General features: G+C 46.1%; 1 protein-coding gene across 1 annotated transcript in view; it reads right to left on the bottom strand.

Moving 5' to 3' along the window:
- Window positions 1-240: 240 nt before the first annotated feature.
- The window catches only part of LOC123760397 (muscarinic acetylcholine receptor gar-2-like), an 85,924-nt gene continuing 59,901 nt past the window's right edge, over window positions 241-26,263 (bottom strand). Inside the window, exon 2 of the mRNA XM_069338334.1 lies at window positions 241-5,109. Coding sequence (XP_069194435.1) covers window positions 2,124-5,045 — 2,922 coding nt within the window. The 5' untranslated portion in view covers window positions 5,046-5,109 and the 3' untranslated portion in view covers window positions 241-2,123. The remainder of the gene's footprint in view (window positions 5,110-26,263) is intronic.

Below are 26,263 nucleotides of genomic sequence, written 5' to 3'. Positions count from 1 at the left end.
GCGCCTCTCACCCCAGGGCAAAAGGCTATATGGAAGATCTCATTTAATATACAATTACTGTTTTGACAAACTCTTCTTCCCAAAAGGCTATCCTATTAATGATAATGTTATATTTATACAATACAATTTGTTCTATACATGCATATATATATATATATATATATATATATATATATATATATATATATATATATATATATATATATATATATATATATATATATATATATATATATAATGTATAGTTCTGATCAACCTGCACACAAACACTCAAACATTCATACATATGGATTTACAAGTTTTTTTAATATAATTAAATCAACTTAGAGACAAAAGAATGACAGCAAAACAAAATTTAGCTGGTCAATTAATTACTCTTAATAGGATAAAATAGGCTCGATGTTACAGGTGACTGATGATTGGTTAACAACACTGATTGCTGATTGGTCAACACCATGACTGCTGAGTGACTGGCTTTTCTTTTCTGGTCAACAGTTAAGCATTTATAACGTCATAATGGAGGGAAAAATATATATATACTAGTTAAAAAATCATAATTTGAGAAGATTCACTATTTTCCGTAGCATAAGTATCTTCAACAAAATAACTTCCCATTTTCTTTTAAACATACCCCAGCCAAAACTTGAGCTTCTTGAGAGGTTGATACAGGAATACATGTCTGGCTTCAACACTGGTCACTACAGCATGGGTCATGTCTGCGGGTATGAACCAGCGGTTCAACTCTTTGTTTTGATACGTCAACTCGTAGACTGAGTCGCAAGTTCATAGCAAAATAAAAAAGCAAGAAAGCAGCGTGCCCAGTAACATGATGGGTTCTGAAGCAAGATGAAGCCAAGGTCGACGTTTGATTTCAACACATAGATCATCACATGTTGTATGTGTGTGTGTGTGTGTGTGTGTGTGTTTTGCTCCCTGAAATTCTCATGCAAAATCCTGACACATTTCCATGGAACTTGCAGACGAGAAGGAGGATGAGAGAATCCAATCTCTTTACTGTAGGATTTCCTCTGTCTTTGCTTCATAGCTTCGAAGCAACTATCAAAAACCTGATTTCGTTTCTCATAGAAAAAATGGAAAATACTGTTTTTTTGTGTTAATTCTGATCGTCACCACAGTGAGGGAGAAGTTCTTGTGCCAGCAATATAACTGGTGGCATTCACAATTAAACGTACGCATCAACTCTGAATGTTTCCATGTGGTGATGTAAATACACGATTCACACTAGAGCAATTCTTCTACATGGTGGTGTAGACACCCACCAGCGGGGTACCAGACACCACCAGCGGGGTACCAGACACCACCAGCGGGGCACCAGACACCCCCAGCGGGGCACCAGACACCACCAGCGGGGCACCAGACACCCCCAGCGGGGCACCAGACACCCCCCAGCGGGGCACCAGACACCCCCCAGCGGGGCACCAGACACCCCCAGCGGGGCACCAGACACCCCCCAGCGGGGCACCAGACACCCCCCAGCGGGGCACCAGACACCCCCAGCGGGGCACCAGACACCCCCCAGCGGGGCACCAGACACCAGGTGGAATGTACTCTGTGCACTCATCACAAAAGGAGATTAATAGAGCACTCGAGCATGTATAATGAACGGTGCTGTGTACAAACAGGACTAAGACATGTACGCACAAAGCAATAGGGTGTGTACGCAGTCTTTAGGCTTGTGTACATAACATTTTATGTGTGTGCACACAGTCCTAGAAGCTTTCATGTACAAATTGTAGGGTGTAGTGTACATACTGTCCCGGGGGGCATTTTGTACACATTGCTGTTAGATGTACACAGCATTAAGGACATGAACGTACTGCACTGTGATGTGTTCATATTACATAGGGGTATAACTAAACTATTATGAGGCTTCTCTATACCGCACTGGAACAAAGACATCCCCCCCTCTCCCGGTCCGGGCACTAAATGCAACGCACTATTCGCTTCATACCGTACACGGCGCACTAGTCACCACACTGTAGTTCACGCATCATACTGAGCACTATACACACACCACTCATGCCATACTGAAAGATGGTCTCTCTATAGATATCACAGATAATTGAGTAAATATCAACGATGTAGTCTATCGTGCCATGGCGTTACGTTATGTGTAAATCCCCTTTGAGTATTCGCATGAATGTCTTCTTGAACTGCTGGTTGGCAAGCGCGTAACAGAAGGGGTTAATGGGGCTGTTAGCGTAACAGAGGAAGTAGGCAAACATGTAGACGTGGGTGTTGGTACACTGGCAAAAGCCCTCGGCGATAGCCAAGATGTGATAGGGCGTCCAGCAAGCCACGAAGGCCCCCAGGATGATGGAAATAGTTCTTAGGGCCTTGTTAGCTCTATTTTCTGATTTAGAACGATGCCTCTTTTCCCCTTCGCTCTTCTTTTTCTTCTTCTTTAAGCTGCGGATGGACTTGACGATGCCCTTCCTGGAACCCTTAAATGAGCCCTTAATCGAGCTCTGGGCGTCAGAAATCACTGCTATCGAACTCTTGTCTCTCTCTATTAGTGAAGATGATTCGGTTCTCGCCACACTCGTCACGGTTTTGTTGGAGTTGACATTGTGAGTGGTGATGAGTTGATTGGTTGGTGCCGTGGTGGTGGTGCCTGCCCGTCCTGCCTCTGACACGCTCATAATCCCTCTCGGTCGCACCTGCGGAGTGGGTGGCACTGGTGCTGCGGAGGTTGTGCTGTTGGAGTTGTTGGCAGCCGGCGCTATGTTGTAGTGCGCATTGGGTGCGCTGTTGTTGGTGGTAGTGGCCGGAGTAGTAGTAGTATCTTTTAAGGGACTAACAGGACTTCTGTATCTATCTGATCCTGCTAGGCTGGTGACAGCAGTGCAAGCGTGAATGATGGAAGTGACCAACACATTCGTAGAGTGGTCGGAAACTTCCTCCTTGTCGTAGCACTCGTCATCGGCATCTGCCGATTCGTCGGCATCCGCCGATTCGTCGGCTTCTTCGATGCTCATCTCTAGATCCTCTTCATCTGAGCGCGACTGCATCCGGCTGATCTTGCGATGGATGCTGTGAGGCGTGGCTAGCGTGGAGGTGAGGGAGCGCACTGTGGGCGAGGCCGGGCTATGGAGAGTAGCCGCCCACACAGACGAGGGAGGGTCCTCTACTACTGGCGACGGGAGGATGATGGATGACTCGTCCATAAAGCGTAGATCACCCGTGTCCAGACCAGTTAGGATATCGTAGGCCATCGGGCCGTAGTTTAGCGAAGAGGGAGGTCTCGTGGTGCAGATGCTGCTGACGCTCATACTGTCAGCAAACATAGCTGGTGGAGCAATGACTCTCTCGTCCAGGGCGTCTGTTGGTGTGGAAGCCGCAAGAGGAAGGATAGGCACGGTACTGATAGGTCTAAGAGGCAAGGAAGTAGGGTGAAGAGGCTGTAATGGCTTCTTCTGTGGTGTTGGTTCATCGTTAGACTGCACACTCAGAGTTTCATCTGAATGGCAACTGTTTTCATCGTCATTTTTCGAAAATTCGCCAGACATGCGCTTGGCCAGAGGTGCTGTGGCAGCCCCCAACGTCACATCCAGCAATCCGGAGCCCTGCAGGCTAGTCTCGTGCAGGGCCACATCAGGTAGAATCGTTTTTTTTCTCGGCGAATGATGGTGGTCGGGTATGGGCAGAGACCGGGCTAAGCATACAGCCAGGGCGCCGATGCCTGCGTCAGACGAGGAGCTGCCCTCCAACGTGGTCGAGGTGTCTAGTACGCTTTGTTCTGGGATTTTGGGAAGAGTGTCTGTGGTTGGTGTTTTGCGATGCTGTGGCGGTGGGTCGATGCGTGGCACCGTGCTGTTGGGCAGACCAGATCTTTTGGGCAACGGAATCTGACTGCTCTCGTCGTCCGAGTCAAAGGCCGGACTGCTTGATCGTTCAGATTTTTCTGTTGGTTCGACACGACGCTCTGAAAAACTCGTCGTTTCCGTTGTCTTAGAGGAGGTTTTTTGACTCGAAGACGAGTCACTGACACCAGAGCCTCCCTGCGGCGCCGGTGCGGGTGCGGGTTTGGCGACAGGGGGCGGGCCGGCCGGCGGCTTGTCTTGGCTTAGCAATGTACTCTGTGTTTTACTCATACCAAGACCGGCCGTGCGGCCCGCCATGCCTGCCATCCCACCGGCGCTGAGGGCCACCAACGTCTGCATCTTTCTGTGTTTGGCTTCCGACTTTTTTTGCATGTCATAAGCTGTTTTATATATACCGGCGTAGAGGACGAAGAGGACGACTAGTGTGACCCAGTAATAGGTGACGATAAGCGCAGTGTTGAACACCGGGTCTCTCAAGAACTGAACCTCGCATTCGTTGGGCTGGAGTGAGCGGTAGCCCACGAAGTGCTCCCACCCGAAGATGCTGATGAAAAAGAGCAAAACCGGGATGATCCACACCATCGCTACCATCACCATCACCTTCGTCCGCGTCCGCCAGCCGCGGTACTTGGCGGCGATCTTAACCGAGCAGAAGCGGTCGATGGTGATGAGTAAAACCGTGTACTGTGAGGCGAGGCAGACGGTGTAGTCGACGGAGAGCCACAGGTCGCACAGGATGGGACCCAGCGTCCACTCGCCCATCAGCACGTAGACGGTGTAGAAGGGCATCGACACCGAGCCGATGATTACATCCGTCATGGCTAACGAGGCGATGAAGTAGTTTGAAGGCTGTCGAATGGCGCGCTCGACGATGAATGAGAGCAGCACCAGCAGGTTGCCTCCTACTGTCAGGATCATGCAGCAGGCCAGGCAGATGGCAATGATCACCGTCTGCCAGAGCTCGAAGGGCGGCAGGATGGTGGCGCCGCCCTCCGCTGCAGTGGTATTGGCCAGGGCGCACTCAGTGGAGGCGTTGCCCCAGCAAGTAGCGTTGTCTCCCCACAGATCAGAGGAGGCGTTTAGGTAACTGATGGAAGGGTCGTTGACTCTAGTTGGCCCGGCCTCCCAAGGCACCAGGAAGGGCAGGAGCGTCGTGCCCCTGCGGCCAGCTCCCAGGGCGTCCCCGAAGGGTGCAGTCATGTTGAATCTCGCCGCGGAGTCGCCATCGCCCACGTCCGCGCCGCCTCGCTCACGCTGCTGCTTCCTGTAACACAAACACCAGAGTTACCCATCAACACGCACTTCTTCAGCAACAACACATACTCTGTCCCTATTAGCTCTGCTCTTTAAACACGACCTCAAGCTAAAGTATATACTATGTGTCTGTCTCACACACACGGGGGATCTAGGCAACCCATTTAACCTACAGAAGCCGATGCTAAGTACTCTAAGAGTGCTTCAATTTGGCGGTGCTTTCAATTTCTCTAAGACATTTTTCAATGTTTTACATTGAACATTGTAAAAATGTTCAAAACAATAATAATTAATAAATAAAAATCAACACAAATATTTATGTGTTGAAAGACATATCAATGAATTACAATTAAAATAAATATGCTAGTTACAATAATTAACATTAGAACTGGAATAAAAACCGACATCATAATTTATGATAATACACAATGTGATACTATTTAGAAATAATCACATCAGTTAATGTGCGAGTGTGTTTTGTGGCGTCACAATAACGTGGTTGATGTATGTTGACCAGACTACACACTAGAAGGTGAAGGGACGACGACGTTTCGGTCCGTCCTGGACCATTCTCAACCGACTTGAGAATGGTCCAGGACGGACCGAAACGTCGTCGTCGTCCCTTCACCTTCTCGTGTGTGTGGTCTGGTCTACTCTCAGGGTATCTGAATTGATGTAATGAAGTTGATGTTAGTTTTTTCCTGTGTGTATTTCGAAACATATTTCTGGACATACAAAAGCGTGCTTGATAGAGCCACATATCACGTGACCTCCTGTAGCCAATGAGAGGGGACCTGCGGCGTTACGCGTTCCCAAATGCCACACCTAATTTTCATGGAAATCGTCACTCCGTTGACCGACATCATGGAGTGAGGATGCTCTTCCCCGGTGTTTAGTTCCGAGTCATTATCTATTAGATCCGCATGCGCATGCCATCTATTAGAGTCACATACGCATGTTGTCTATTTGAGCCACATGCACATGACTGAATCATACGTTGAGATAATCGTACAGAGAGCAGCAGGACTGGGGGAACCTACTCTATAGCAGTATTTCTCGTCGTCAAAACTAATTTGTGATGAGGTGGGTGTTAAGGTGGCTTGTGTTAAGCGTAATTAAAGTATAACACTGAAGACGACCTGGTTCTAGTCATCCTTGACTAAGCCACGAGTCGTCTGGATAACGACATGAATTACACTGTTGTATAATATATATGTATATATATATATATTTCCTCCCAATGATAGCAAGTGTGATTTTGTGATTTCTTATGCCTCCATACTATTGCAAATGGAGTTGGGGAACTGAAGATGGGGAAGGAAGGGAAGGAGGGAGAGAGGGAAGGGGGTTTGTTGTTGTTATGAGGAGATGGGGAAAAGAAGAGAAATGGAATGAAGGGGGTGGGGGGCGTGGTAGGAAAGGGAGGGGGCGGGGAAGAGACTCTTTGACACTGTTGTCCCAGACTCAGAAATGTTGCTAGACAGACAGTGGCACCCCAAGTGCCTTCCCCCCTCTTCTCCAAGGATCAGTGCCAAAGCACAGCAGCAGGAGGCGACGGCCGACCCGTCCCGGCCACCCATCGCGTCAAACACACTCACGATCCCGGAAATACAGCGAGAAGTCACTGCGCGACATATTGATAAACAACAGCAAAAATGAAACACATTTTCACTTCTCGCGATGAGACGAAGAAATCATGTCATTAAATGCTAAACGCTGGGAATTCCCTAATGGATATGGAATAATAATTAGATTCCACTGAGGCATGGTGATTACAGACGACCCCGAATGTGTCTGATTGAGATGAGAAATCTAATGGCACACGTGAGCCACATTGCGCCGAGGCCAACGTCACTCGCAGGAGTTGGAACACCAGGTAATATCCGGCAGTTGTGTGGGTGAAAATGACGTGTCGTCACACTGCGGAGAGGCCAACCAGGAGGCAGAACGAGACAGGTACAACCAATCAGGAGACAGAAGGGGGGACACGAGCAAACAATCATGAAACAGAGGATAGGTGAAGTCAATTAGGGAGCAAAAGAGACAGGTGCTAAACAGGAGACAGAAGGCAAAGGTGCAGGCAATCAGGAGAGAGAGAGGAGAGACAGGTGTGGACAATCAGCAACAAATGGGTCAGAAGCAGCTAATCACCACACAGGACAGAAGGTGCAGTCAATGTGCAAAAAAATAAAGACAGAAGACATGCAGTATATCCAGAAACACCCACGACACAGACAGCCAGCTGGCAGAACACCCCACGACACAGACAGCCAGCTGACAGAACACCCCACGACACAGACAGCCAGCTGGCAGACCACCCATGACACAGACAGCCAGCTGGCGGACCAAGAAGGTTAACCAAGACTTCCATACGTCAGACAGGCGAAACCAGACAACATCAACAAATGGGAGAAAAGGAACCAATCAAACAATTAGACGGGCCATTATACACCCCCAACAACCTACTTTATCCACTTAGGATGTAGCACACACCGATAATACATCATACAGTAATGTTGATAAACGACCAGGGGGGGGGGGGGAGGGGGGAGGATAACTTATATCTCGCTCGAGAGCGCCAGAAAACTGCCCGGAATTTCTTAACACGCACTTAGTGGGTAGTTGATGGCTGCCTTAGATTCAGTGGGGTATTTGAGAGGGATAATATCTTTGTTGATGTAGGTCATGCCTATGTAGAAAATAACAGGAAGGGGGATGGCATAAGGGAGAGAGAGAGAGAGAGAGAGAGAGAGAGAGAGAGAGAGAGAGAGAGAGAGAGAGAGAGAGAGAGAGAGAGAGAGAGAGAGAGAGAGAGGAAAAAAAGATGTATAAATATGCAAAAGAAAGACCAGACGAGCAAGCCTTAATGACTAGAAAAAACTGGCCACGAACTAGCCTACGGCCATCACCGAACTAACAAGTCAGCAGGCAAATAAACTCCCCCCAAAAAATGCAGACTAAAATTTAACTAAACCAAATACAAAAAATCCTGGCACAAAAAAGTCAACATAACGAGAAAACACGAACCTGCCGGCACAATGGTGTATTTAACCAGGAGAGAGAGAGAGAGAGAGAGAGAGGGAGAGAGAGAGAGAGAGAGAGAGAGAGAGAGAGAGAGAGAGAGAGAGAGAGAGAGGGAGAGAGAGAGAGAGAGAGAGAGAGGGAGAGAGAGAGAGAGAGAGAGAGAGCGAGAGAGAGAGAGAGAGAGACAGAGAGAGAGAGAGAGAGAGAGAGAGAGAGAGAGAGAGAGAGAGAGAGAGAGAGAGAGAGAGAGAGAGAGAGAGAGAGAGAGAGAGACACTGAAAGAGCCACTCGAAGATAGACTACCAGCTACCCCGTCTATAATACTCTCTATAAAAGAGAGTCTATCTATTTTTTTTGTCCATGATAGGAAGCCAGTCTAGAGGGGGGGGGGGGGGCAGCCTCATGAGAGGGGAGGGGGGGGGGGTTGGGGTCGACCCCTTTTAGCCACTCTTGAAGGGGGGGAGGGGATGATGTGCCTCCACACACCCCCCCCCCCTTCACCAAGTTGACGGAAATGAAATGTGTGAGCAAACTTCTGTATAGTTTGTTGTTGTTTTTTAGATTTAGTTACTCGGAACAGGATATTCATGTAGCACGGGATATAGTGATCCCCGTAATCCGTCAGTATAGTTTAACACTCGTTGAAATATTTGTGTATTCAGATACTGACATGCAGAATCAACGTTCAGTCGATAGATTTGCGTTCTGGGCACATCTTATTAAATTACGGTGATGTTGATAGTGTGTAGTGAGAATGATTGGAGCGATTGGGGGATATTGGAAGACTATGTGTGTGTGTGTGTGTGTGTGTGTGTGTGTGTGTGTGTGTGTGTGTGTGTGTGTGTGTGTGTGTGTGTGTGTACGTATTAACCTAGGTTGTATTCACCTAGTTGTGCTTGCGGGGGTTGAGCTCGGCTCTTTCGGCCCGCCTTTCAAATGTCACTCAACTATTACTAACTACTATTTTTTCACTCCACGCCACACACACACACACACACACCAGGAAGCAGCCCGTGACAGCTGACTAACTCCTAGGTACCTATTTGCTGCTAGGTAACAGGTTCATCAGTGCGAAAGAAACTCTGCCCATTGTTTCTCGCCGGCACCGGGAATCGAACCGGCGACCACAGTATCACGCGTCCAGCGTGCTGTCCAGTCAGCCACCGGCCCCTGTATATGTGTGTGTGTGTGAGTGTGTATATGTGTGTGTGTGTGTGTCTGTGTCTGTGTGTATGTATCTTTTTCGATGTGTTGGTGTGTTTGCCAATAAATTACATTCACAAGTTATTAAATTACACGAAAACAAACACACGTGTATTATTTACGTTTGACTTTGGCCAGTCGTTAATAAAACACACACACACACACACACACACACACACTTGTATACGTAAATAATATATGAATGGCAGCGTGTGAGGTGGGCGGGCAGTCCTTGACAATGGGCCGCTAATGAAGTGATCGCCAGGCACACCTACGACAATATTGGTAAACAAGACGCCAGCGGGGAGGGTGGAGCCCGCGCTCAGAGACAATATGCTCGAAATAACTCCGTAAGAGAGAGAGAAAGAGAGAGAGAGAGAGAGAGAGAGAGAGAGAGAGAGAGAGAGAGAGAGAGAGAGAGAGAGAGAGAGAGAGAGAGAAGGGAAGGGAATTATCAAGGGGAAAGCGCCAAGTCATTACGACTATATAGCACTGGGAAGGGGTCAAGATAAGGATTTGGGATGGGACGGGGAGGGAAAGTAATGGTGCCCCAACCACTTGGACGGTCGGGGATTGAACGCTGACCTGCATGAAGCGAGACCGTCGCTCTACCGTCCAGCCCAAGTGGTTGGGAGAGAGAGAGAAAGAGAGAGAGAGAGAGAGAGAGAGAGAGAGAGAGAGAGAGAGAGAGAGAGAGAGAGAGAGAGAGAGAGAGAGAGAGAGAGAGAATAAGAGAAATAGAGAAACAGATTGAGAGCTGGGGTGGAGACAGGTAGACAGAACGTTTTAGATTAAAAAAAAAAATAATACAAAAGTTGGAATGTTCAACAGAGTTGGCCGTTTTCCATATATATATATATTTGAACATATTTGTTCCCATTAACTAATAGGCTCCAATAACCTAAAAACCCGCCCAGTAAATTCTTGTATTTTACAAAATATGTGCTCGCATCTTTTGTCAGATAGAATATATCCAATCACATACCTTCTCAATAACATTACAAAAAATTATATAGTTTTAATAACAAAAGCAGATGATAATGATCCGAACCTGAACCCAACAGAAAGAAGTTCCAACGTGTCTAGTTAGTTTCTATTTGAAGGGTCACAAGGAACGACAAACACAGTGAAACAAATAACAAGGGAACGTGAGCAAATACACTGGCACACGATCCCACTACACGGTGCCAGATCTGGCTCGTGTCACACCACTATAAACACGGCCAGAACGTCCAATTCCGTTTGTAAACAGCCAAAGCATTTTGCGTGGTTTCCATTCCGTGACCACTTGAGACTGGTCCAGGACGGACCGAAACGTCGTCGTCCCTTCACCTTCTAGTGTGTGGTCTGGTCAACATTTTCCGTCTAATCAGCTGGGATGTATAATCTTTGTATCTGAGATGCAGACATAAACTAACCGTATTGTAAATCTGTGACTCTTATTTCCGTGTAATTTATAATTTCGTGCATAAATCAATCTGGCTGATCCTAATTCTGCACGAATGACTGCCGAAAGAAAAAGGGTTTCCAGAATTTATATAAAAAAAGGATTGTAATAAGTCTAATTACTGGCAAGAATTGGATTTGAATTGAATTTGGAGTATCAAGTATTTTTATGTTTCGTGCAATAAATTTATTTAATATTCAGCATTGTGTTTACAGCTTACAAAATACAACAAAGACTTTACAATCACTGCTGGAAATCCTCACCCGATTGTGAGGATTCGAGAAATAAATCCCAGTGTCCTAGTTGTCTTATATCGAACATTTATACATTGACTCCTTTGGCTTTAAATTCTTACTAATCAAGTAAGAATCAGGTAGATAGCGTGCCTAAGATACAACAGTTATTTCCCCCCTAGAATGGCAATACTCAGATGCTGGGGAGAAGAAAAACGTGGCTGCTATCGGCCCATATTTTCCTCATCATTTAACGACTTGGCCTAGGCAATCCTACCGGATTCCCACGACAACTTAGAGTAAACAGTCTCCCAATTTTCCAGTTGTACGGTCATATGCGTCTCTCAACACCCATCCTTCCTACCCACACACCAACCTAATCCAAAGCCTATACCGCCGGGTGTGATAGTGTGGACCCTTCGCCTAAGAGAAGAGAATATATGGCACGCGAGGGGGCGGAGAGGGAGTCGTGTATAATGTTGTGTCCAATCGCCCCTCGTGTCTTTAACATATATATGAAAGTTTGATATAGGAGATTCGTTACATAAGAGTTTCAGAGATAAATGAGCGCAGGATACAGCTCTCAGATGCCGGGTAGGAACTGGAGAGTATTAGTTAAGATCTCCAGAACAGTTTTCTGGTCAACCAGCAAGTATACGTGACGTAGCGTTACTACCGCTCCCGTTGTCAACAACAGGACACGTAGCGTTACTACCTCACCCGTTGTCAACAACAGGACACGTAGCGTTACTACCTCACCCGTTGTCAACAACAGGACACGTATCAGCACTACCACTCCCGTTGTCAACAACAGGACAAGTAGCGCCACTACCACTCCCGTTGTCAACAACAGGACACGTATCGTCACTACCACTCCCGTTGTCAACAACAGGAAACGTAGCGTCACTACCACTCCCGTTGTCAACAACAGGACACGTAGCGTTACTACCTCACCCGTTGTCAACAACAGGACACGTATCAGCACTACCACTCCCGTTGTCAACAACAGGACAAGTAGCGCCACTACCACTCCCGTTGTCAACAACAGGACACGTATCGTCACTACCACTCCCGTTGTCAACAACAGGACACGTATCATCACTACCACTCCCGTTATCAACAACAGGACACGTATCGTCACTACCGCTCCCGTTGTCAACAACAGGAAACGTATCGTCACTACCGCTCCCGTTGTCAACAACAGGACACGTATCATCACTACCACTCCCGTTGTCAACAACGGGACACGTATCGTCACTACCACTCCCGTTGTCAGCAACAGGACACGTATCATCACTACCACTCCCGTTGTCAGCAACAGGACACGTATCATCACTACCACTCCCGCTACCACTCCCGTTGTCAACAACAGGACACGTATCGTTACTACCACTCCCGTTGTCAACAACAGGACACGTATCATCACTACCACTCCCGTTGTCAACAACAGGACACGTATCATCACTACCACTCCTGTTGTCAACAACAGGACACGTATCAACACTACCACTCCCGTTGTCAACAACAGGACACGTATCATCACTACCACTCCCGTTGTCAACAACAGGACACGTATCATCACTACCACTCCTGTTGTCAACAACAGGACACGTATCATCACTACCACTCCCGTTGTCAACAACAGGACACGTATCATCACTACCACTCCTGTTGTCAACAACAGGACACGTATCATCACTACCGCTCCCGTTGTCAACAACAGGACACGTATCATCACTACCACTCCTGTTGTCAACAACAGGACACGTATCATCACTACCACTCCCGTTGTCAACAACAGGACACGTATCATCACTACCACTCCCGTTGTCAACATCAGGACACGTATCGTCACTACCACTCCCGTTGTCAACAACAGGACACGTATCATCACTACCACTCCCGTTGTCAACATCAGGACACGTATCATCACTACCACTTCCGTTGTCAACAACAGGACCTCATATCATCACTACCACTCCCGTTGTCAACAACAGGACCTCATATCATCACTACCACTCCCGTTGTCAACAACAGGACACGTTGCTACACTACCACTCCCGTTGTCAACAACAGGACCTCATATCATCACTACCACTCCCGTTGTCAACAACAGGACACGTTGCTACACTACCACTCCCGTTGTCAACAACAGGACACGTATCGTCACTACCACTCCCGTTGTCAGCAACAGGACACGTATCATCACTACCACTCCCGCTACCACTCCCGTTGTCAACAACAGGACACGTATCGTTACTACCACTCCCGTTGTCAACAACAGGACACGTATCATCACTACCACTCCCGTTGTCAACAACAGGACACGTATCATCACTACCACTCCTGTTGTCAACAACAGGACACGTATCATCACTACCACTCCCGTTGTCAACAACAGGACACGTATCATCACTACCACTCCCGTTGTCAACAACAGGACACGTATCATCACTACCACTCCTGTTGTCAACAACAGGACACGTATCATCACTACCACTCCCGTTGTCAACAACAGGACACATATCATCACTACCACTCCTGTTGTCAACAACAGGACACGTATCATCACTACCGCTCCCGTTGTCAACAACAGGACACGTATCATCACTACCACTCCTGTTGTCAACAACAGGACACGTATCATCACTACCACTCCCGTTGTCAACAACAGGACACGTATCATCACTACCACTCCCGTTGTCAACATCAGGACACGTATCGTCACTACCACTCCCGTTGTCAACAACAGGACACGTATCGTCACTACCACTCCCGTTGTCAACTTCAGGACACGTATCATCACTACCATTCCTGTTGTCAACAACAGGACACGTAGCGTCACTACCACTCCCGTTGTCAACAACAGGACTCGTAGCGTCACTACCACTCCCGTTGTCAACAACGGGACACGTATCGTCACTACCACTCCCGTTGTCAACAACGGGACAAGTAGCGTCACTACCACTCCCGTTGTCAACAACAGGACACGTAGCGTCACTACCACTCCCGTTGTCAACAACAGGAGACGTATCATCACTACCACTCCCGTTGTCAACAACAGAACACGTATCATCACTACCACTCCCGTTGTTAACAACAGGACACGTAGCATCACTACCACTCCCGTTGTCAACAACAGGACACGTAGCATCCCTATCGTTCCCGTTGTCAACGACAGGACATGTACCGTCACTACCGTTCTCGTTGTCAACAACAGGACATGTACCGTCACTACCACTCCCGTTGTCAACAACAGGACACGTAGCTTCACTACCACACCCGTTGTCAACAACAGGACACGTAGCGTCACTACCGCTCCCGTTGTTAACAACAGGACACGTAGCATCACTACCACTCCCGTTGTCAACAACAGGACACGTAGCATCCCTATCGTTCCCGTTGTCAACGACAGGACATGTACCGTCACTACCGCTCCCGTTGTCAACAACAGGACATGTACTCTCACTACCACTCCCGTTGTCAACAACAGGACACGTAGCTTCACTACCACTCCCGTTGTTAACAACAGGACACGTAGCTTCACTACCACTCCCGTTGTCAACAACTGGACACGTAGCGTCACTACCGCTCCCGTTGTCAACAACGGGACACGTAGCGTCACTACCACTCCCGTTGTCAACAACAGGACATGTACCGTCACTACCACTCCCGTTGTCAACAACAGGACACATAGCTTCACTACCACTCCCGTTGTCAACAACAGGACACGTAGCGTCACTAACACTCCCGTTGTCAACAACAGGACACGTAGCGTCACTACCACTCCCGTTGTCAACAACAGGACACGTAGCGTCACTACCACTCCCGTTGTCAACAACAGGACACGTAGCGTCACTACCACTCCCGTTGTCAACAACAGGACACGTAGCGTCACTACCACTCCCGTTGTCAACAACAGGACACGTAGCGTCACTACCACTCCCGTTGTCAACAACAGGACACGTAGCGTCACTACCACTCCCGTTGTCAACAACAGGACACGTAGCGTCACTACCACTCCCGTTGTCAACAACAGGACACATAGTGTCCTCGTAGTATCCTCACCATGAGGTTCAGCTCCAGTTCCTGGTCCGCTCTTTCGGTTATAAAGAAACTCAAAACATAAATTACCAAAAGGCACCAACCAAGCCTGGAGGATCACCACTACTATGCGGCCCAGGTCCACCTAGTGACTCCTCCTGTACACTCTCCTGGACGACTTTACTGCCAGTTATATGAATTACAGCAATATTCATTATATCTAACTAAACACTATCGCAGCCTAGCTAAATGTAACAGGGGGTGGGGGGAAATAACTCTCTGTTGTCCATTATCTCGCCCCTTAGTTAACTATTCTAGAGTTCCACCCCCCTACCCCGAGTTCCTACTGTAACCTCTCTAGTTCAACACCTTGTCACCTAGGTATTTGATTCCCTAGATGCTACATCAACAAGTCATTGTAACTTGATCAGCTACCCGCAACTCGAGAGAACTGTGCAACATTTCACTAATTTTGGATAGAGAGGGGGGTGGAGGGGGTTGACAAGGCAGAGTCCCCCCCCCCGTCTCGATTACTGTCTGCTGTCCTCTGCTGTGGTCTGCTGTGCTCTATCCTCCTCTCGAATCCCAGTTGCCTGGGTATTTATGGGGAGCCTAGTAGCTAAACCCCGCCCACAAGTAAGATAGCTTATGGCTCTTTATAACTACACCTTAATCAGCGGCTTGTGTGATGAGACCAATCCAGCCAGCCGGCTGCAATTATGAGCTTAGCAGAAGCAAGGTCACATCACACGGCCTGACTTACCTCAGGTCGAGTTGTGGTCATTAACACTTCTAGGTGTCACTTCACACGGCCTGACTTACCTCAGGTCGAGTTGTGGTCATTAACACTTCTAGGTGTCACTTCACACGGCTTGACTTACCTCAGGTCGAGTTGTGGTCATTAACACTTCTAGGTGTCACTTCACACGGCTTGACTTACCTCAGGTCGAGTTGTGGTCATTAACACTTCTAGGTGTCACTTCACACGGCCTGACTTACCTCAGGTCGAGTTGTGGTCATTAACACTTCTAGGTGTCACTTCACACGGCTTGACTTACCTCAGGTCGAGTTGTGGTCATTAACACTTCTAGGTGTGACTTTGAGATAGACACCCTGACACCTCTCAAATCCTGTCTGGCTGACCCATGCTATATGTAACATATTAACTAAACCACAACTAAACATATTTATGGTGTTACATAAACACTATTGCCGCCTAACTAAAATAAAGTGTATCACGGATATAAGCAATAGGTAGAGTTTCCAATTGACAATTACGTGTAAAACTGTGAAGAAGTTTTCCCTTCCCTGCTGTATCCCCGTTCGGCAGGTCAACTACTGGAATAAGAGCAGGACACACAACAAGGAACAATGAGACGTAGGAAACGAGCATCAGGAGAGGTGTCCGTCCCTCTTTACCGGATCGGCAGTGAAATGGTTGTGTCTGTACGGCTAGAGGGCCAAGCAACGCATTTCGTGGTGGACACTGGCTCAAGCGACACCATAGTTACGGTTCCCTTTATGAAGGAATATGGCTTGGAGGCCATAATGGGCTAGGATTTTGAACGTTTAGAGAAAATGGACACCATAGACACAAATGATAAGGAGTGGAAGTCGCTGGACTATTCAAAGTACTTCTCGGGGGTCCTGAAAGCTAAACCTTATTTCCGGAAAGCAAAATTATCGCTGGATGCTGAGATTTATGTTGATGATTTACCCTCGACTGATGCCTTGCTGGGCATGGATATTTTAGTTGCACATAACTGTTCAATAATTAACGACATGGCAAATCCCCGACTAATAATACGACCAGTGAAGAAGCACAAGCTGGAGGACAACTCCGAATACTTTGTCACAAACTATCATTCCATAAGACTCAAAACCAAAATCAACGGCAGGAGAGCCAGGGCTTTTGTAGACACCGGAGCGCCCGTAACGACCATCAGCAGGCGTCGTGCCAGAAAACTGCGCCTTAAAATTGAATCGTGTAAAACTTACAAAATGTAAAATTTAGACGCAAAAACATTAAGAACAAGACATGTTATACGGAACGCAGAAATAAAATTCCAAGGTCTTACATTCCACACAGATGTTTACGTTCTGAAGGTGTATGACGAGGAATACATGATCGGAGACGATGTCCTCCGATACACCAACATAACATTCACACCCGAAAAAGTCGTCTTTAAGCGTAATAAAAACCACATTCCTCGCTATCGATGAAAGATTATGTTAGATTAGGCCGATCACCGGATGCATCGATAGACCTGTAACCACAGAAAAAGTCCATTCCGAGCAGAACACACAGCCCATCGACATAAGCAACATGAACAGCGAAGTCCATTCCGAACAGAACACACACAGCCCACTGACTTAAGCAACATAAACAGTGATGAAGTTAGACCTAAAAAGTCACTAAGTGAATGGTAAAGTTGTTCACCAGAGTAATGATGAGAGGATCTTGTAAACACCTCCACAGACCTGTGTCGCGTCTCTGGAACACTCCTCAATATGCCCCAAGGTCCTTTGTTTACTTTTGGCCTTCCCGGCATGGCGCCTTCTTTTGATAATTATGTACTTTGTGTTCCTGGATAATAAAGTGTATTTTCTGTATGTTTCTGTAAGAGAAAACTCTGTAAAACGATAAATTTCTGTATAATAAATTATAGTATTATAATTATGTAATAAAAAGCTATATGGTCATCCAGGCCTTTTCTTTCTCCTTTATAATTCCTGTTCCTGTATAATAATGCTTGAATATTTTAATATTATTATAATAAATAATTGACCAAAAACTAAAGTACAACTTCGTGGTTGTTGGCAACGGGAGTGGTAGTGAAGCTACTTGTCCTGTTGTTGACAACGGGAGTGGTAGTGACGCTACGTGTCCTGTTGTTGACAACAGGAGAGGTAGTGACGCTACGTGTCCTGTTGTTGACAACGGGAGTGGTAGTGAAGATACGTGTCCTGTTGTTGGCAACGGGAGCGGTAGTGAAGCTACTTGTCCTGTTGTTGACAACGAGAGTGGTAGCGAAGTTACGCGTCCTGTTGTTGACAACGGGAGCTGTAGTGAAGCTACGTGTCCTGTTGTTGACAACGGGAGTGGTAGTGAACCTACGTGTCCTGTTGTTGACAACGGGAGCGGTAGCGAAGTTACGCGTCCTGTTGTTGATTCAAGATCAGGTTACTAGTCAGCTACACTGCCCTTGCACCTTATTTGTCTCCCTAGCAATGGGTCTGGGAGCTTCAGAGAAAGAAAATCCAAAATGAAGCCATATGAGGATAATTCTTGGAGCTTCCAGATACACAAGAATCAACACGAGGGAGAAGCTGAAACTCCCAACCACACGTGAAAGAATTGGGCACCTCAGTACCTCCTTCTCTGTAAGGGTGATGAAAGATCCGACCTCACCCTTACTACCTGTAGGCGGGAGAGTGTTGGCAATCTCATTAAACTGTGTATTCCAATTGCATGCAAGGTACTAACCAGTGGTATTTCATTATGTCTGTGTCCTGAAAAGCAAGTATCTTGCACGCCAATCAAGAAAAACAGCCATTAACGGATGGAATGACATTCAATCTTCCTGGGGGGAAAAGTGATGTATTGTATTCATTTAGAGTGTTTGCTGCCCTTTTTTTAATCCAATATAACTTGGTTGGACTTACCTATTAGGGTCCTACAGTCCTTAGTTTTGGCTTTCCCTCGTATGTGAATAGAATGATTTTGGATCTTCCTTTATGATAAGTTTTCAGCTTGAAAAGGACAAGTTTTCATTCGTAGTTTCTTTTGGCTAATCTGATTTCCTGGATAGCTGAATTTAATGCCCTTTTATATATCTTATAATCCGTAATGCTCATCGTGGATTTAAACCATCTCCAGAGGTTCCGTTTAGCTCAAAGCTCTTTTTACTAAAGACACATTTTACAATATCACACTGTCTAGTGGATGTTTTATGCTGCCCGTACATATAACTCTCGGTTCTAAACATGTCATAGCTCTTTATACATGTGCTTTCTGGCCTTTGTGTGTGTCAGTGACTGCTCTTCTGTCTTCCCTGATTTCCTGAAATATTGCGGCTTTTACAGCAGAAATTGGAATGCCCATATCCAACTCAACTTCAGGCTTATCAAATGCAGTTTTAGCTGCCTTGTCTGTGTCGCCATGCTGCCACCCATTCTCGACTCCAGTCCATTACATCCAGCGGTCGACCCTACAGACGCATTCATAAATTTTAAGATGCTGCTTATTGAAAACGGGAATATTCTCAAATCTAAATTAAATTTATAATCTATTAGCATATTTTGCATATATATAGGCATAGGTTAGGTGTTTAGGTTCTGATGGCAATTATTTGTGTTTGTAGTGTGTGTGGGTGAAGCATTTATAGCGTTGTGATTCAAACAAAATTCGTGAGTGAAGCACTTGTTCCGGAAGTGTTCGGACATCATCATCAACAGCAAGTATACTTTAGTCCCGAACACATTTCAGGATTAATGTGAACTTTCAGTTTACTTTAAAAGTTTAAACTTTACAGTTTTGCAACTACAAAAGTGCATTTACAGCAATAAATTGCGTACAGCTCCTGGAGTACACGACCTTTGTACAGCACCCACACAAGAAGCCACCCGAAATCCGAGGGATTTTCCTTCAAGATAAGATAATTAAATTCTGTGTATTAAAACAAAGGAACTATCTACCGTTAAATAAAACGCCTATTTTAAGTAATGACCTGTGTGTTAAATTCATTTGAGACGATGACCAATGCCAAAGGTTACCCAACTGACACTACTGTTACGTGAGAACGGCAAGTACCGAGTGAGAACGGCAAGTACCGGGTGAGAACGGCAAGTACTGCCTCGGGTGACTTTTGTATTTTTAATTCTTCTATGACTGTCTCAGTGAAGAGAGATCTACGCTGACCTAGATCCCCATGTATGAAATGTTTAATTAATAATAAATCTTGGGATAGGGTATGGGTATTTCATCTGTAGAAAGTTTAATATTATTTTGATTAAATAAAGGGATAATATATTGTCCCTATTTAACGAGCATTTCTCCTTAAACGGGTTTTGTTTGCTTTTGGTATGGGAGAGTGTGTGTGTGTGTGGGGGGGGGGGGGGTAATGGGGGAGCCTAATTGTACATGTGCCCAATTCTTCTTGCTCAGTGTGGGGTCTAAACCAATAAAAACGTCGATTCTTGGTGGTACTACAGGCTGCATCCTTGGAACATGCATTCACCTAGTTGTGCTTGCGGGGGGTGGAGCTCTGCTCTTTCGGTCCGCCTCTCAACTGTCAATCAATCAACTGTTACTAACCACTACCTAATTATTTTCGCACACACACGCACACACACACACACACACACACACCCAGGAAGCAGCCCGTAACAGCTGTCTAGCTTCCAGGTACTTATTTACTGCTAGGGAACAGACGAATCAGGGTGAAAGAAACTCTGGCCATTTGACTCTGCCGACGCCGAGAATCGAAACCGGGCCACAGGATTACGAGTCCCGCGCGCAGTCCACTCAGCTCCCAGACCCCTGTGTGTGTGTGTGTGTGTGTGTGTGTGTGTGTGTGTGTGTGTGTGTGTGTGTGTGTGTGTGTGTGTGTGTGTGTGTGTGTGTGTGTGAGGGAAATATATATATTGAAGATATGCTAGAGGAAAAATAGGTCGGGAGTCGATACATTTGACAACTGATAATTAGAAAGGTTGGGTTCAAGAGCTAACAGCTCGATCCTGCAGGCACAATATTACACAAAATAGTAAATACACACACACACACACACACACACACACACGGTAGTATGTGTGTGTGTGTGTAGTATGATATCACTAGCGGAGTCCCACAGGGTTCACAACCTATCACAACAGGACCTATCCTGTTTCACATAAATATGTAAATGACCTTCCAGAGGGAATAGAATCATTCCTCTCAATGTTTGCTGATTATACACGAATTATGAGACGGATTAAGACAGAGGATGATAGCAAGCGGTTACAAGATGACCTGAAGAAGCTGAATGTATGAGCCAACAACCGTCCACTTGAGTTTGACTCGAGTAAGTGCAAAGTAATATGGGAAGCAGTGGATGGGAGTAGGTGGCCGCACACAGTACCAAATTATAAATAAAATCTTCCAGGAATCAGGTAGAGAGAACGATGGGCTGATATCACACCGAACCTGTCTCTTGAAGCCCACATGAAAGGCAAGCTTCAACGGCATATGCTAGGTTAGCCAACATAAGAACTGTCTTTTAGAAATTTGTAAATAGAATAATTCAGAACCTTGTATACACATACGTCAGACCAGTCCTGGAGTTTGCGTTTCCATCTTAAACTCCATATGTAGTTAAACACAAAACTAAGTTAGAAAAAGTTCAGAAGTTTTCCCTATTACTATGTTATAGGGAAAGGCTACAGGAATTAAATTTCACGTTGCTTGAAGACAGAAGAGTCAGGGGAGATATGATTACCACATGCCAAATTATCATGGTCATTTATAGAGTTGTTAAAGCCAGATTATTTAGTACTGGTAAGGGGGGTAAGGGGTACTCGGAGTACCTCCACAAACACATCGGAAAAAAAATTCTGTGACAAAACAGTTAAAACAAAAAACAACAAATGGAACTCATTAGGAATTGATGTGGTAGAGGCAGACTCCATACACAAGTCTTCAAATGAAGATATGATAAAGCACAAATAGGCTTAGGAACTTGTTCAACAGCTGATTAGATGTTGAAAGGCAGGGCCAAAGAGCTGAAGCTCAAACCCACCCCACCCAAAGGATTGTGGTTCAAAGATAGAGTGCTGGTTGACGTGGTACTTGCTAGGTGCTAGTTCGCCCCATTAACAATGATATACACATTCATACATATACACATTCATATATATACACATTCATACATATACACATTCATACATATACACATTCATACATATACCCATTCATACATATACACATTCATACATATACACATTCATATATATATACACATTCATACATATACACATTCATAAATATACCCCTTCATACATATACCCATTCATACATATACCCATTCATACATATACCCATTCATACATATACCCATTCATACATATACACATTCATACATATACATGTGCTGAGCTAATAAACGCGATATCCATAGGAAGTTGTCGATGTAATTCAACGATCTGAAAATCATCAAGCAGAATATTTTGTAATAAATAAAAACATAAAAGAAAGAAAAAAAACATAAACAAATATCAGACACAACAGCGATCGCGTACGAAGTCTTTTCATGCCAAATCAAATCAACCAGCCAAATCAACCAGCCAAATCAACCAGCCAAATCAACCAGCCAAATCAACCAGCCAAATCAACCAGCCAAATCAACCAGCCAAATCAACCAGCCAAATCAACCAGCCAAATCAACCAGCCAAATCAACCAGTCAAATCAACCAGCCAAATCAACCAGCCAAATCAACCAGCCAAATCAACCAGTCAAATCAACCAGCCAAATCAACCAGCCAAATCAACCAGCCAAATCAACCAGCCAAATCAACCAGCCAAATCAACCAGCCAAATCAACCAGTCAAATCAACCAGTCAAATCAACCAGCCAAATCAACCAGTCAAATCAACCAGCCAAATCAACCAGCCAAATCAACCAGTCAAATCAACCAGCCAAATCAAATCAAATCAAATCATCTCAAGAAGATGCCCAAACTGAGAGCCAAATATCCACAGTGAATATTAATGATATATCTGAATAGGATTTGACCTGTAATTGGGGAGTTCCCCCCCAAAAATTGGATTAGCTACTGGCGGCGCGCCATAATGGAACATGTTTGGGCCTAGAGGAGTAGCGAATCACCGAGTGATATTGATTGGCAGGGGCCCAGTCAGCGACGGCCTGAAGGTAGGCAATGTTAAATGAATTTTGTGAAATCGAGGAAAAGAGAAAGAGAGAGAGAAAGAGAGACAGGATGAGAGAGAGAGAGGCAGACAGAGATACAGAACTAGACAAGCGCTGAAAAACATTCGAGTGAAAAGTAACGTACGCTAAGTATTGAACAGTGGTTGATACGTAAAATAAGCGTTCTTCTTTAATAGGTTGAAAGTGGCCCAGGGAACGTTACACAGTGAACGTGACGCATTCAACGTGACACAGGGAACGTAATACATTGAAAGACAATCGAAGATCCCACTTAAACGGAGCTCAGGGAGAAAGATTTGTCTGTTGTCGACCACCAGGGGAGGCGTTATCTGTCGTCGACCACCAGGGGAGGCGTTATCTGTCTTCGACCACCAGGGGAGGCGTTATCTGTCGTCGACCACCAGGGGAGGCGTTATCTGTCGTCGACCACCAGGGGAGGCGTTATCTGTCGTCGACCACCAGGGGAGGCGTTATCTGTCTTCGACCACCAGGGGAGGCGTTATCTGTCGTCGACCACCAGGGGAGGCGTTATCTGTCGTCGACCACCAGGGGAGGCGTTATCTGTCGTCGACCACCAGGGGAGGCGTTATCTGTCGTCGACCACCAGGGGAGGCGTTATCTGTCGTCGACCACCAGGGGAGGCGTTATCTGTCGTCGACCACCAGGGGAGGCGTTATCTGTCGTCGACCACCAGGGGAGTCGTTATCTGTCGTCGACCACCAGGGGAGGCGTTATCTGTCGTCGACCACCAGGGGAGGCGTTATCTGTCGTCGACCACCAGGGGAGGCGTTATCTGTCGTCGACCACCAGGGGAGGCGTTATCTGTCGTCGACCACCAGGGGAGGCGTTATCTGTCGTCGACCACCAGGGGAGGCGTTATCTGTCGTCGACCACCAGGGGAGGCGTTATCTGTCGTGGACCACCAGGGGAGGCGTTATCTGTCGTGGACCACCAGGGGAGGCGTTGCCTGTCGTGGACCACCAGGGGAGGCGTTATCTGTTGTCGACCACCAGGGGAGGCGTTATCTGTCGTCGACCACCAGGGGAGGCGTTATCTGTTGTCGACCACCAGGGGAGGCGTTATCTGTCGTCGACCACCAGGGGAGGCGTTATCTGTTGTCGACCACCAGGGGAGGCGTTATCTGTCGTTCACCACCAGGGGAAGAACCAGGGTGTAATGTGACCCCCCTATTGAGGGGCCTGATGGAAGATACATGTCTCCCCTCCCCCCCCTCTTCACCAGCACCTGTGTCTCCCGGATACATACTTCACCTTCAATTGAACACGTATTGTTGATACATACTTTTGTTGGATTATTCTTTGACCTGAATTTTAATTGGTATGGAATGTCAGTGACAGTGAATCGTATATAATAAATTATTATTGCTAATTATGCATTGTTGTAAGGCCATTTGCGAATTGTGAATGTTTGCGAACTAGGCATTGTTGCAAATTCTTGTTGCTGAAATATGAACCGTGAAAAATAAAAAAAAAAAATGATTGGTAATCATGAAATGTGAATTGATAATTTGATTAAGGAGAGATATTAATTTTGCAATTACTGTTATTATGAGGAATTATTAATTAGCGCCAGTCATTATCATTCGTTAATTGGGGCATAAAGCAACCCATCTGAGCTTCTTTGGTGGACCATAAGTGCGTTCCCGCCGTAAGTGCGTTCCGCCGTAAGTGCGTTCTCGCCGTAAGTGCGTTCCCGCCATGTCCAGATTTCGGACAAGTGACGAAGGGGGGGGGGGGGGAGGGGGACCATCCAGGAGAGTGCAGCAAACTCCAGATGGACGCGAACTTTTCCGCCATTAAAGGTTTTGCAACCACTGCTGTCCAGAAAATATAAGATGTGTATTATGTCTCAAAGATTCTTTCTTGCCTTACGTCTCAGCTTCGACACGTTGCTCCTCATGATCATTGAAGTGTTAAGCTTCATCTCAAAGAGGTCCAACCGCTTGGGCTGGACGGTTCATGCAGGTCGGTGTTCAATCCCCGACCGTCTTCTAAGTGGTTGGCACCATTCCTTCCCCTTGTTCCATCTCAAATCTTTATTCTGACCCCCTTCACAGTGCTATATAGTCGTAATGGCTTGACGCTTTCCTTCATTTCTTCATTTCATTCAAATGAAGTTCCCTTCTTTTCTTCATTGATATTACGGTATCTGCTTTGGTTACATTTATTAAACAGTTTACAAGCATGAAAACGTCCCAATCAACTGTTGTTATTGTTATAAACAGCCTCCTGGTGCTTCGCAGCTCACTAGCTGTTAAATAATTGTAAACAAAGCCGCCAAAGATTGAGAAAAGATGTACAGGTTCGTAAGTGCTTGCGTAACTGCTTCGTGAATCTGGCCCCCTGATCTGTTGACACAACAGCGTCGAAAGAAATCAGGAGTGCCTGACAATTGAACAGGAATCGACAGTGTGAACAGAGAGAGGTTTGAGAAGTTGAAAAATGATTGGGTGACAAATTTTCTATTCACACACGGAACAACTCTCTGGTTCTCTCTCCTCCTTTTCCCCTCACCATCCAGAGACTATCCATCCACTGAATGCTAGCATGTTTTTTTTTTCACTATCCTTGCACTCTGTTGAGATTTGGCACTGAGCCTGCAAGTTGAGGGGTGCATGTGTGTGGGGCAGGGGGTTGAGAGAGAGAGAGAGAGAGAGAGAGAGAGAGAGAGAGAGAGAGAGAGAGAGAGAGAGAGAGAGAGAGAGAGAGAGAGAGGATTTTAGAAATAGAGATAGGAAGATAGGCAGTAAAATCATAGAAAAAAACAGAGAGAGAAGAGGCAAAGGAAGAAAAGGCCTTAGAAAGGGAGAAAACGAAACAAAACAAGAAAGAAACAGAGTAGGAGACAAACACATTGATAAAGACAGGGAGAAAGAGAAACAGGCAAAATTGTAAAAACAGACGATGGAGAAACAGGAACAAAGGGACAGATTAATAGAACAACGGAATGAAAGATAAAACAGACTAACAAATAATGGAAGAGAACATAAAAATACAGAGAAATGCAGAACGGAAGGACAGAGGTATAGAAGAGACAGTGGGATAGAGACAGAAGAGCAGAGAGACGGAAATACACAGACAGAGACGCAGACACACAGGACACAGACCAGAATAAAACCGACAGAAGTTCACAGAGAGACACAAGAAGAGACAGAGATATCGAGAAAAAAAAAACATGCAACAGAAAGAGACAGGCAACAAGACAGAAGCGCAGACAGAAATGTGACGGGACAATGGAACAGAGTAACGGAAGAGAGGGACAAAGAGCC

This window comes from Procambarus clarkii, chromosome 39 (genome assembly GCF_040958095.1).
Source record: "Procambarus clarkii isolate CNS0578487 chromosome 39, FALCON_Pclarkii_2.0, whole genome shotgun sequence".
NCBI classification, from domain to species: domain Eukaryota; kingdom Metazoa; phylum Arthropoda; class Malacostraca; order Decapoda; family Cambaridae; genus Procambarus; species Procambarus clarkii.
This window is presented reverse-complemented; position numbering and strand designations above follow the sequence as displayed.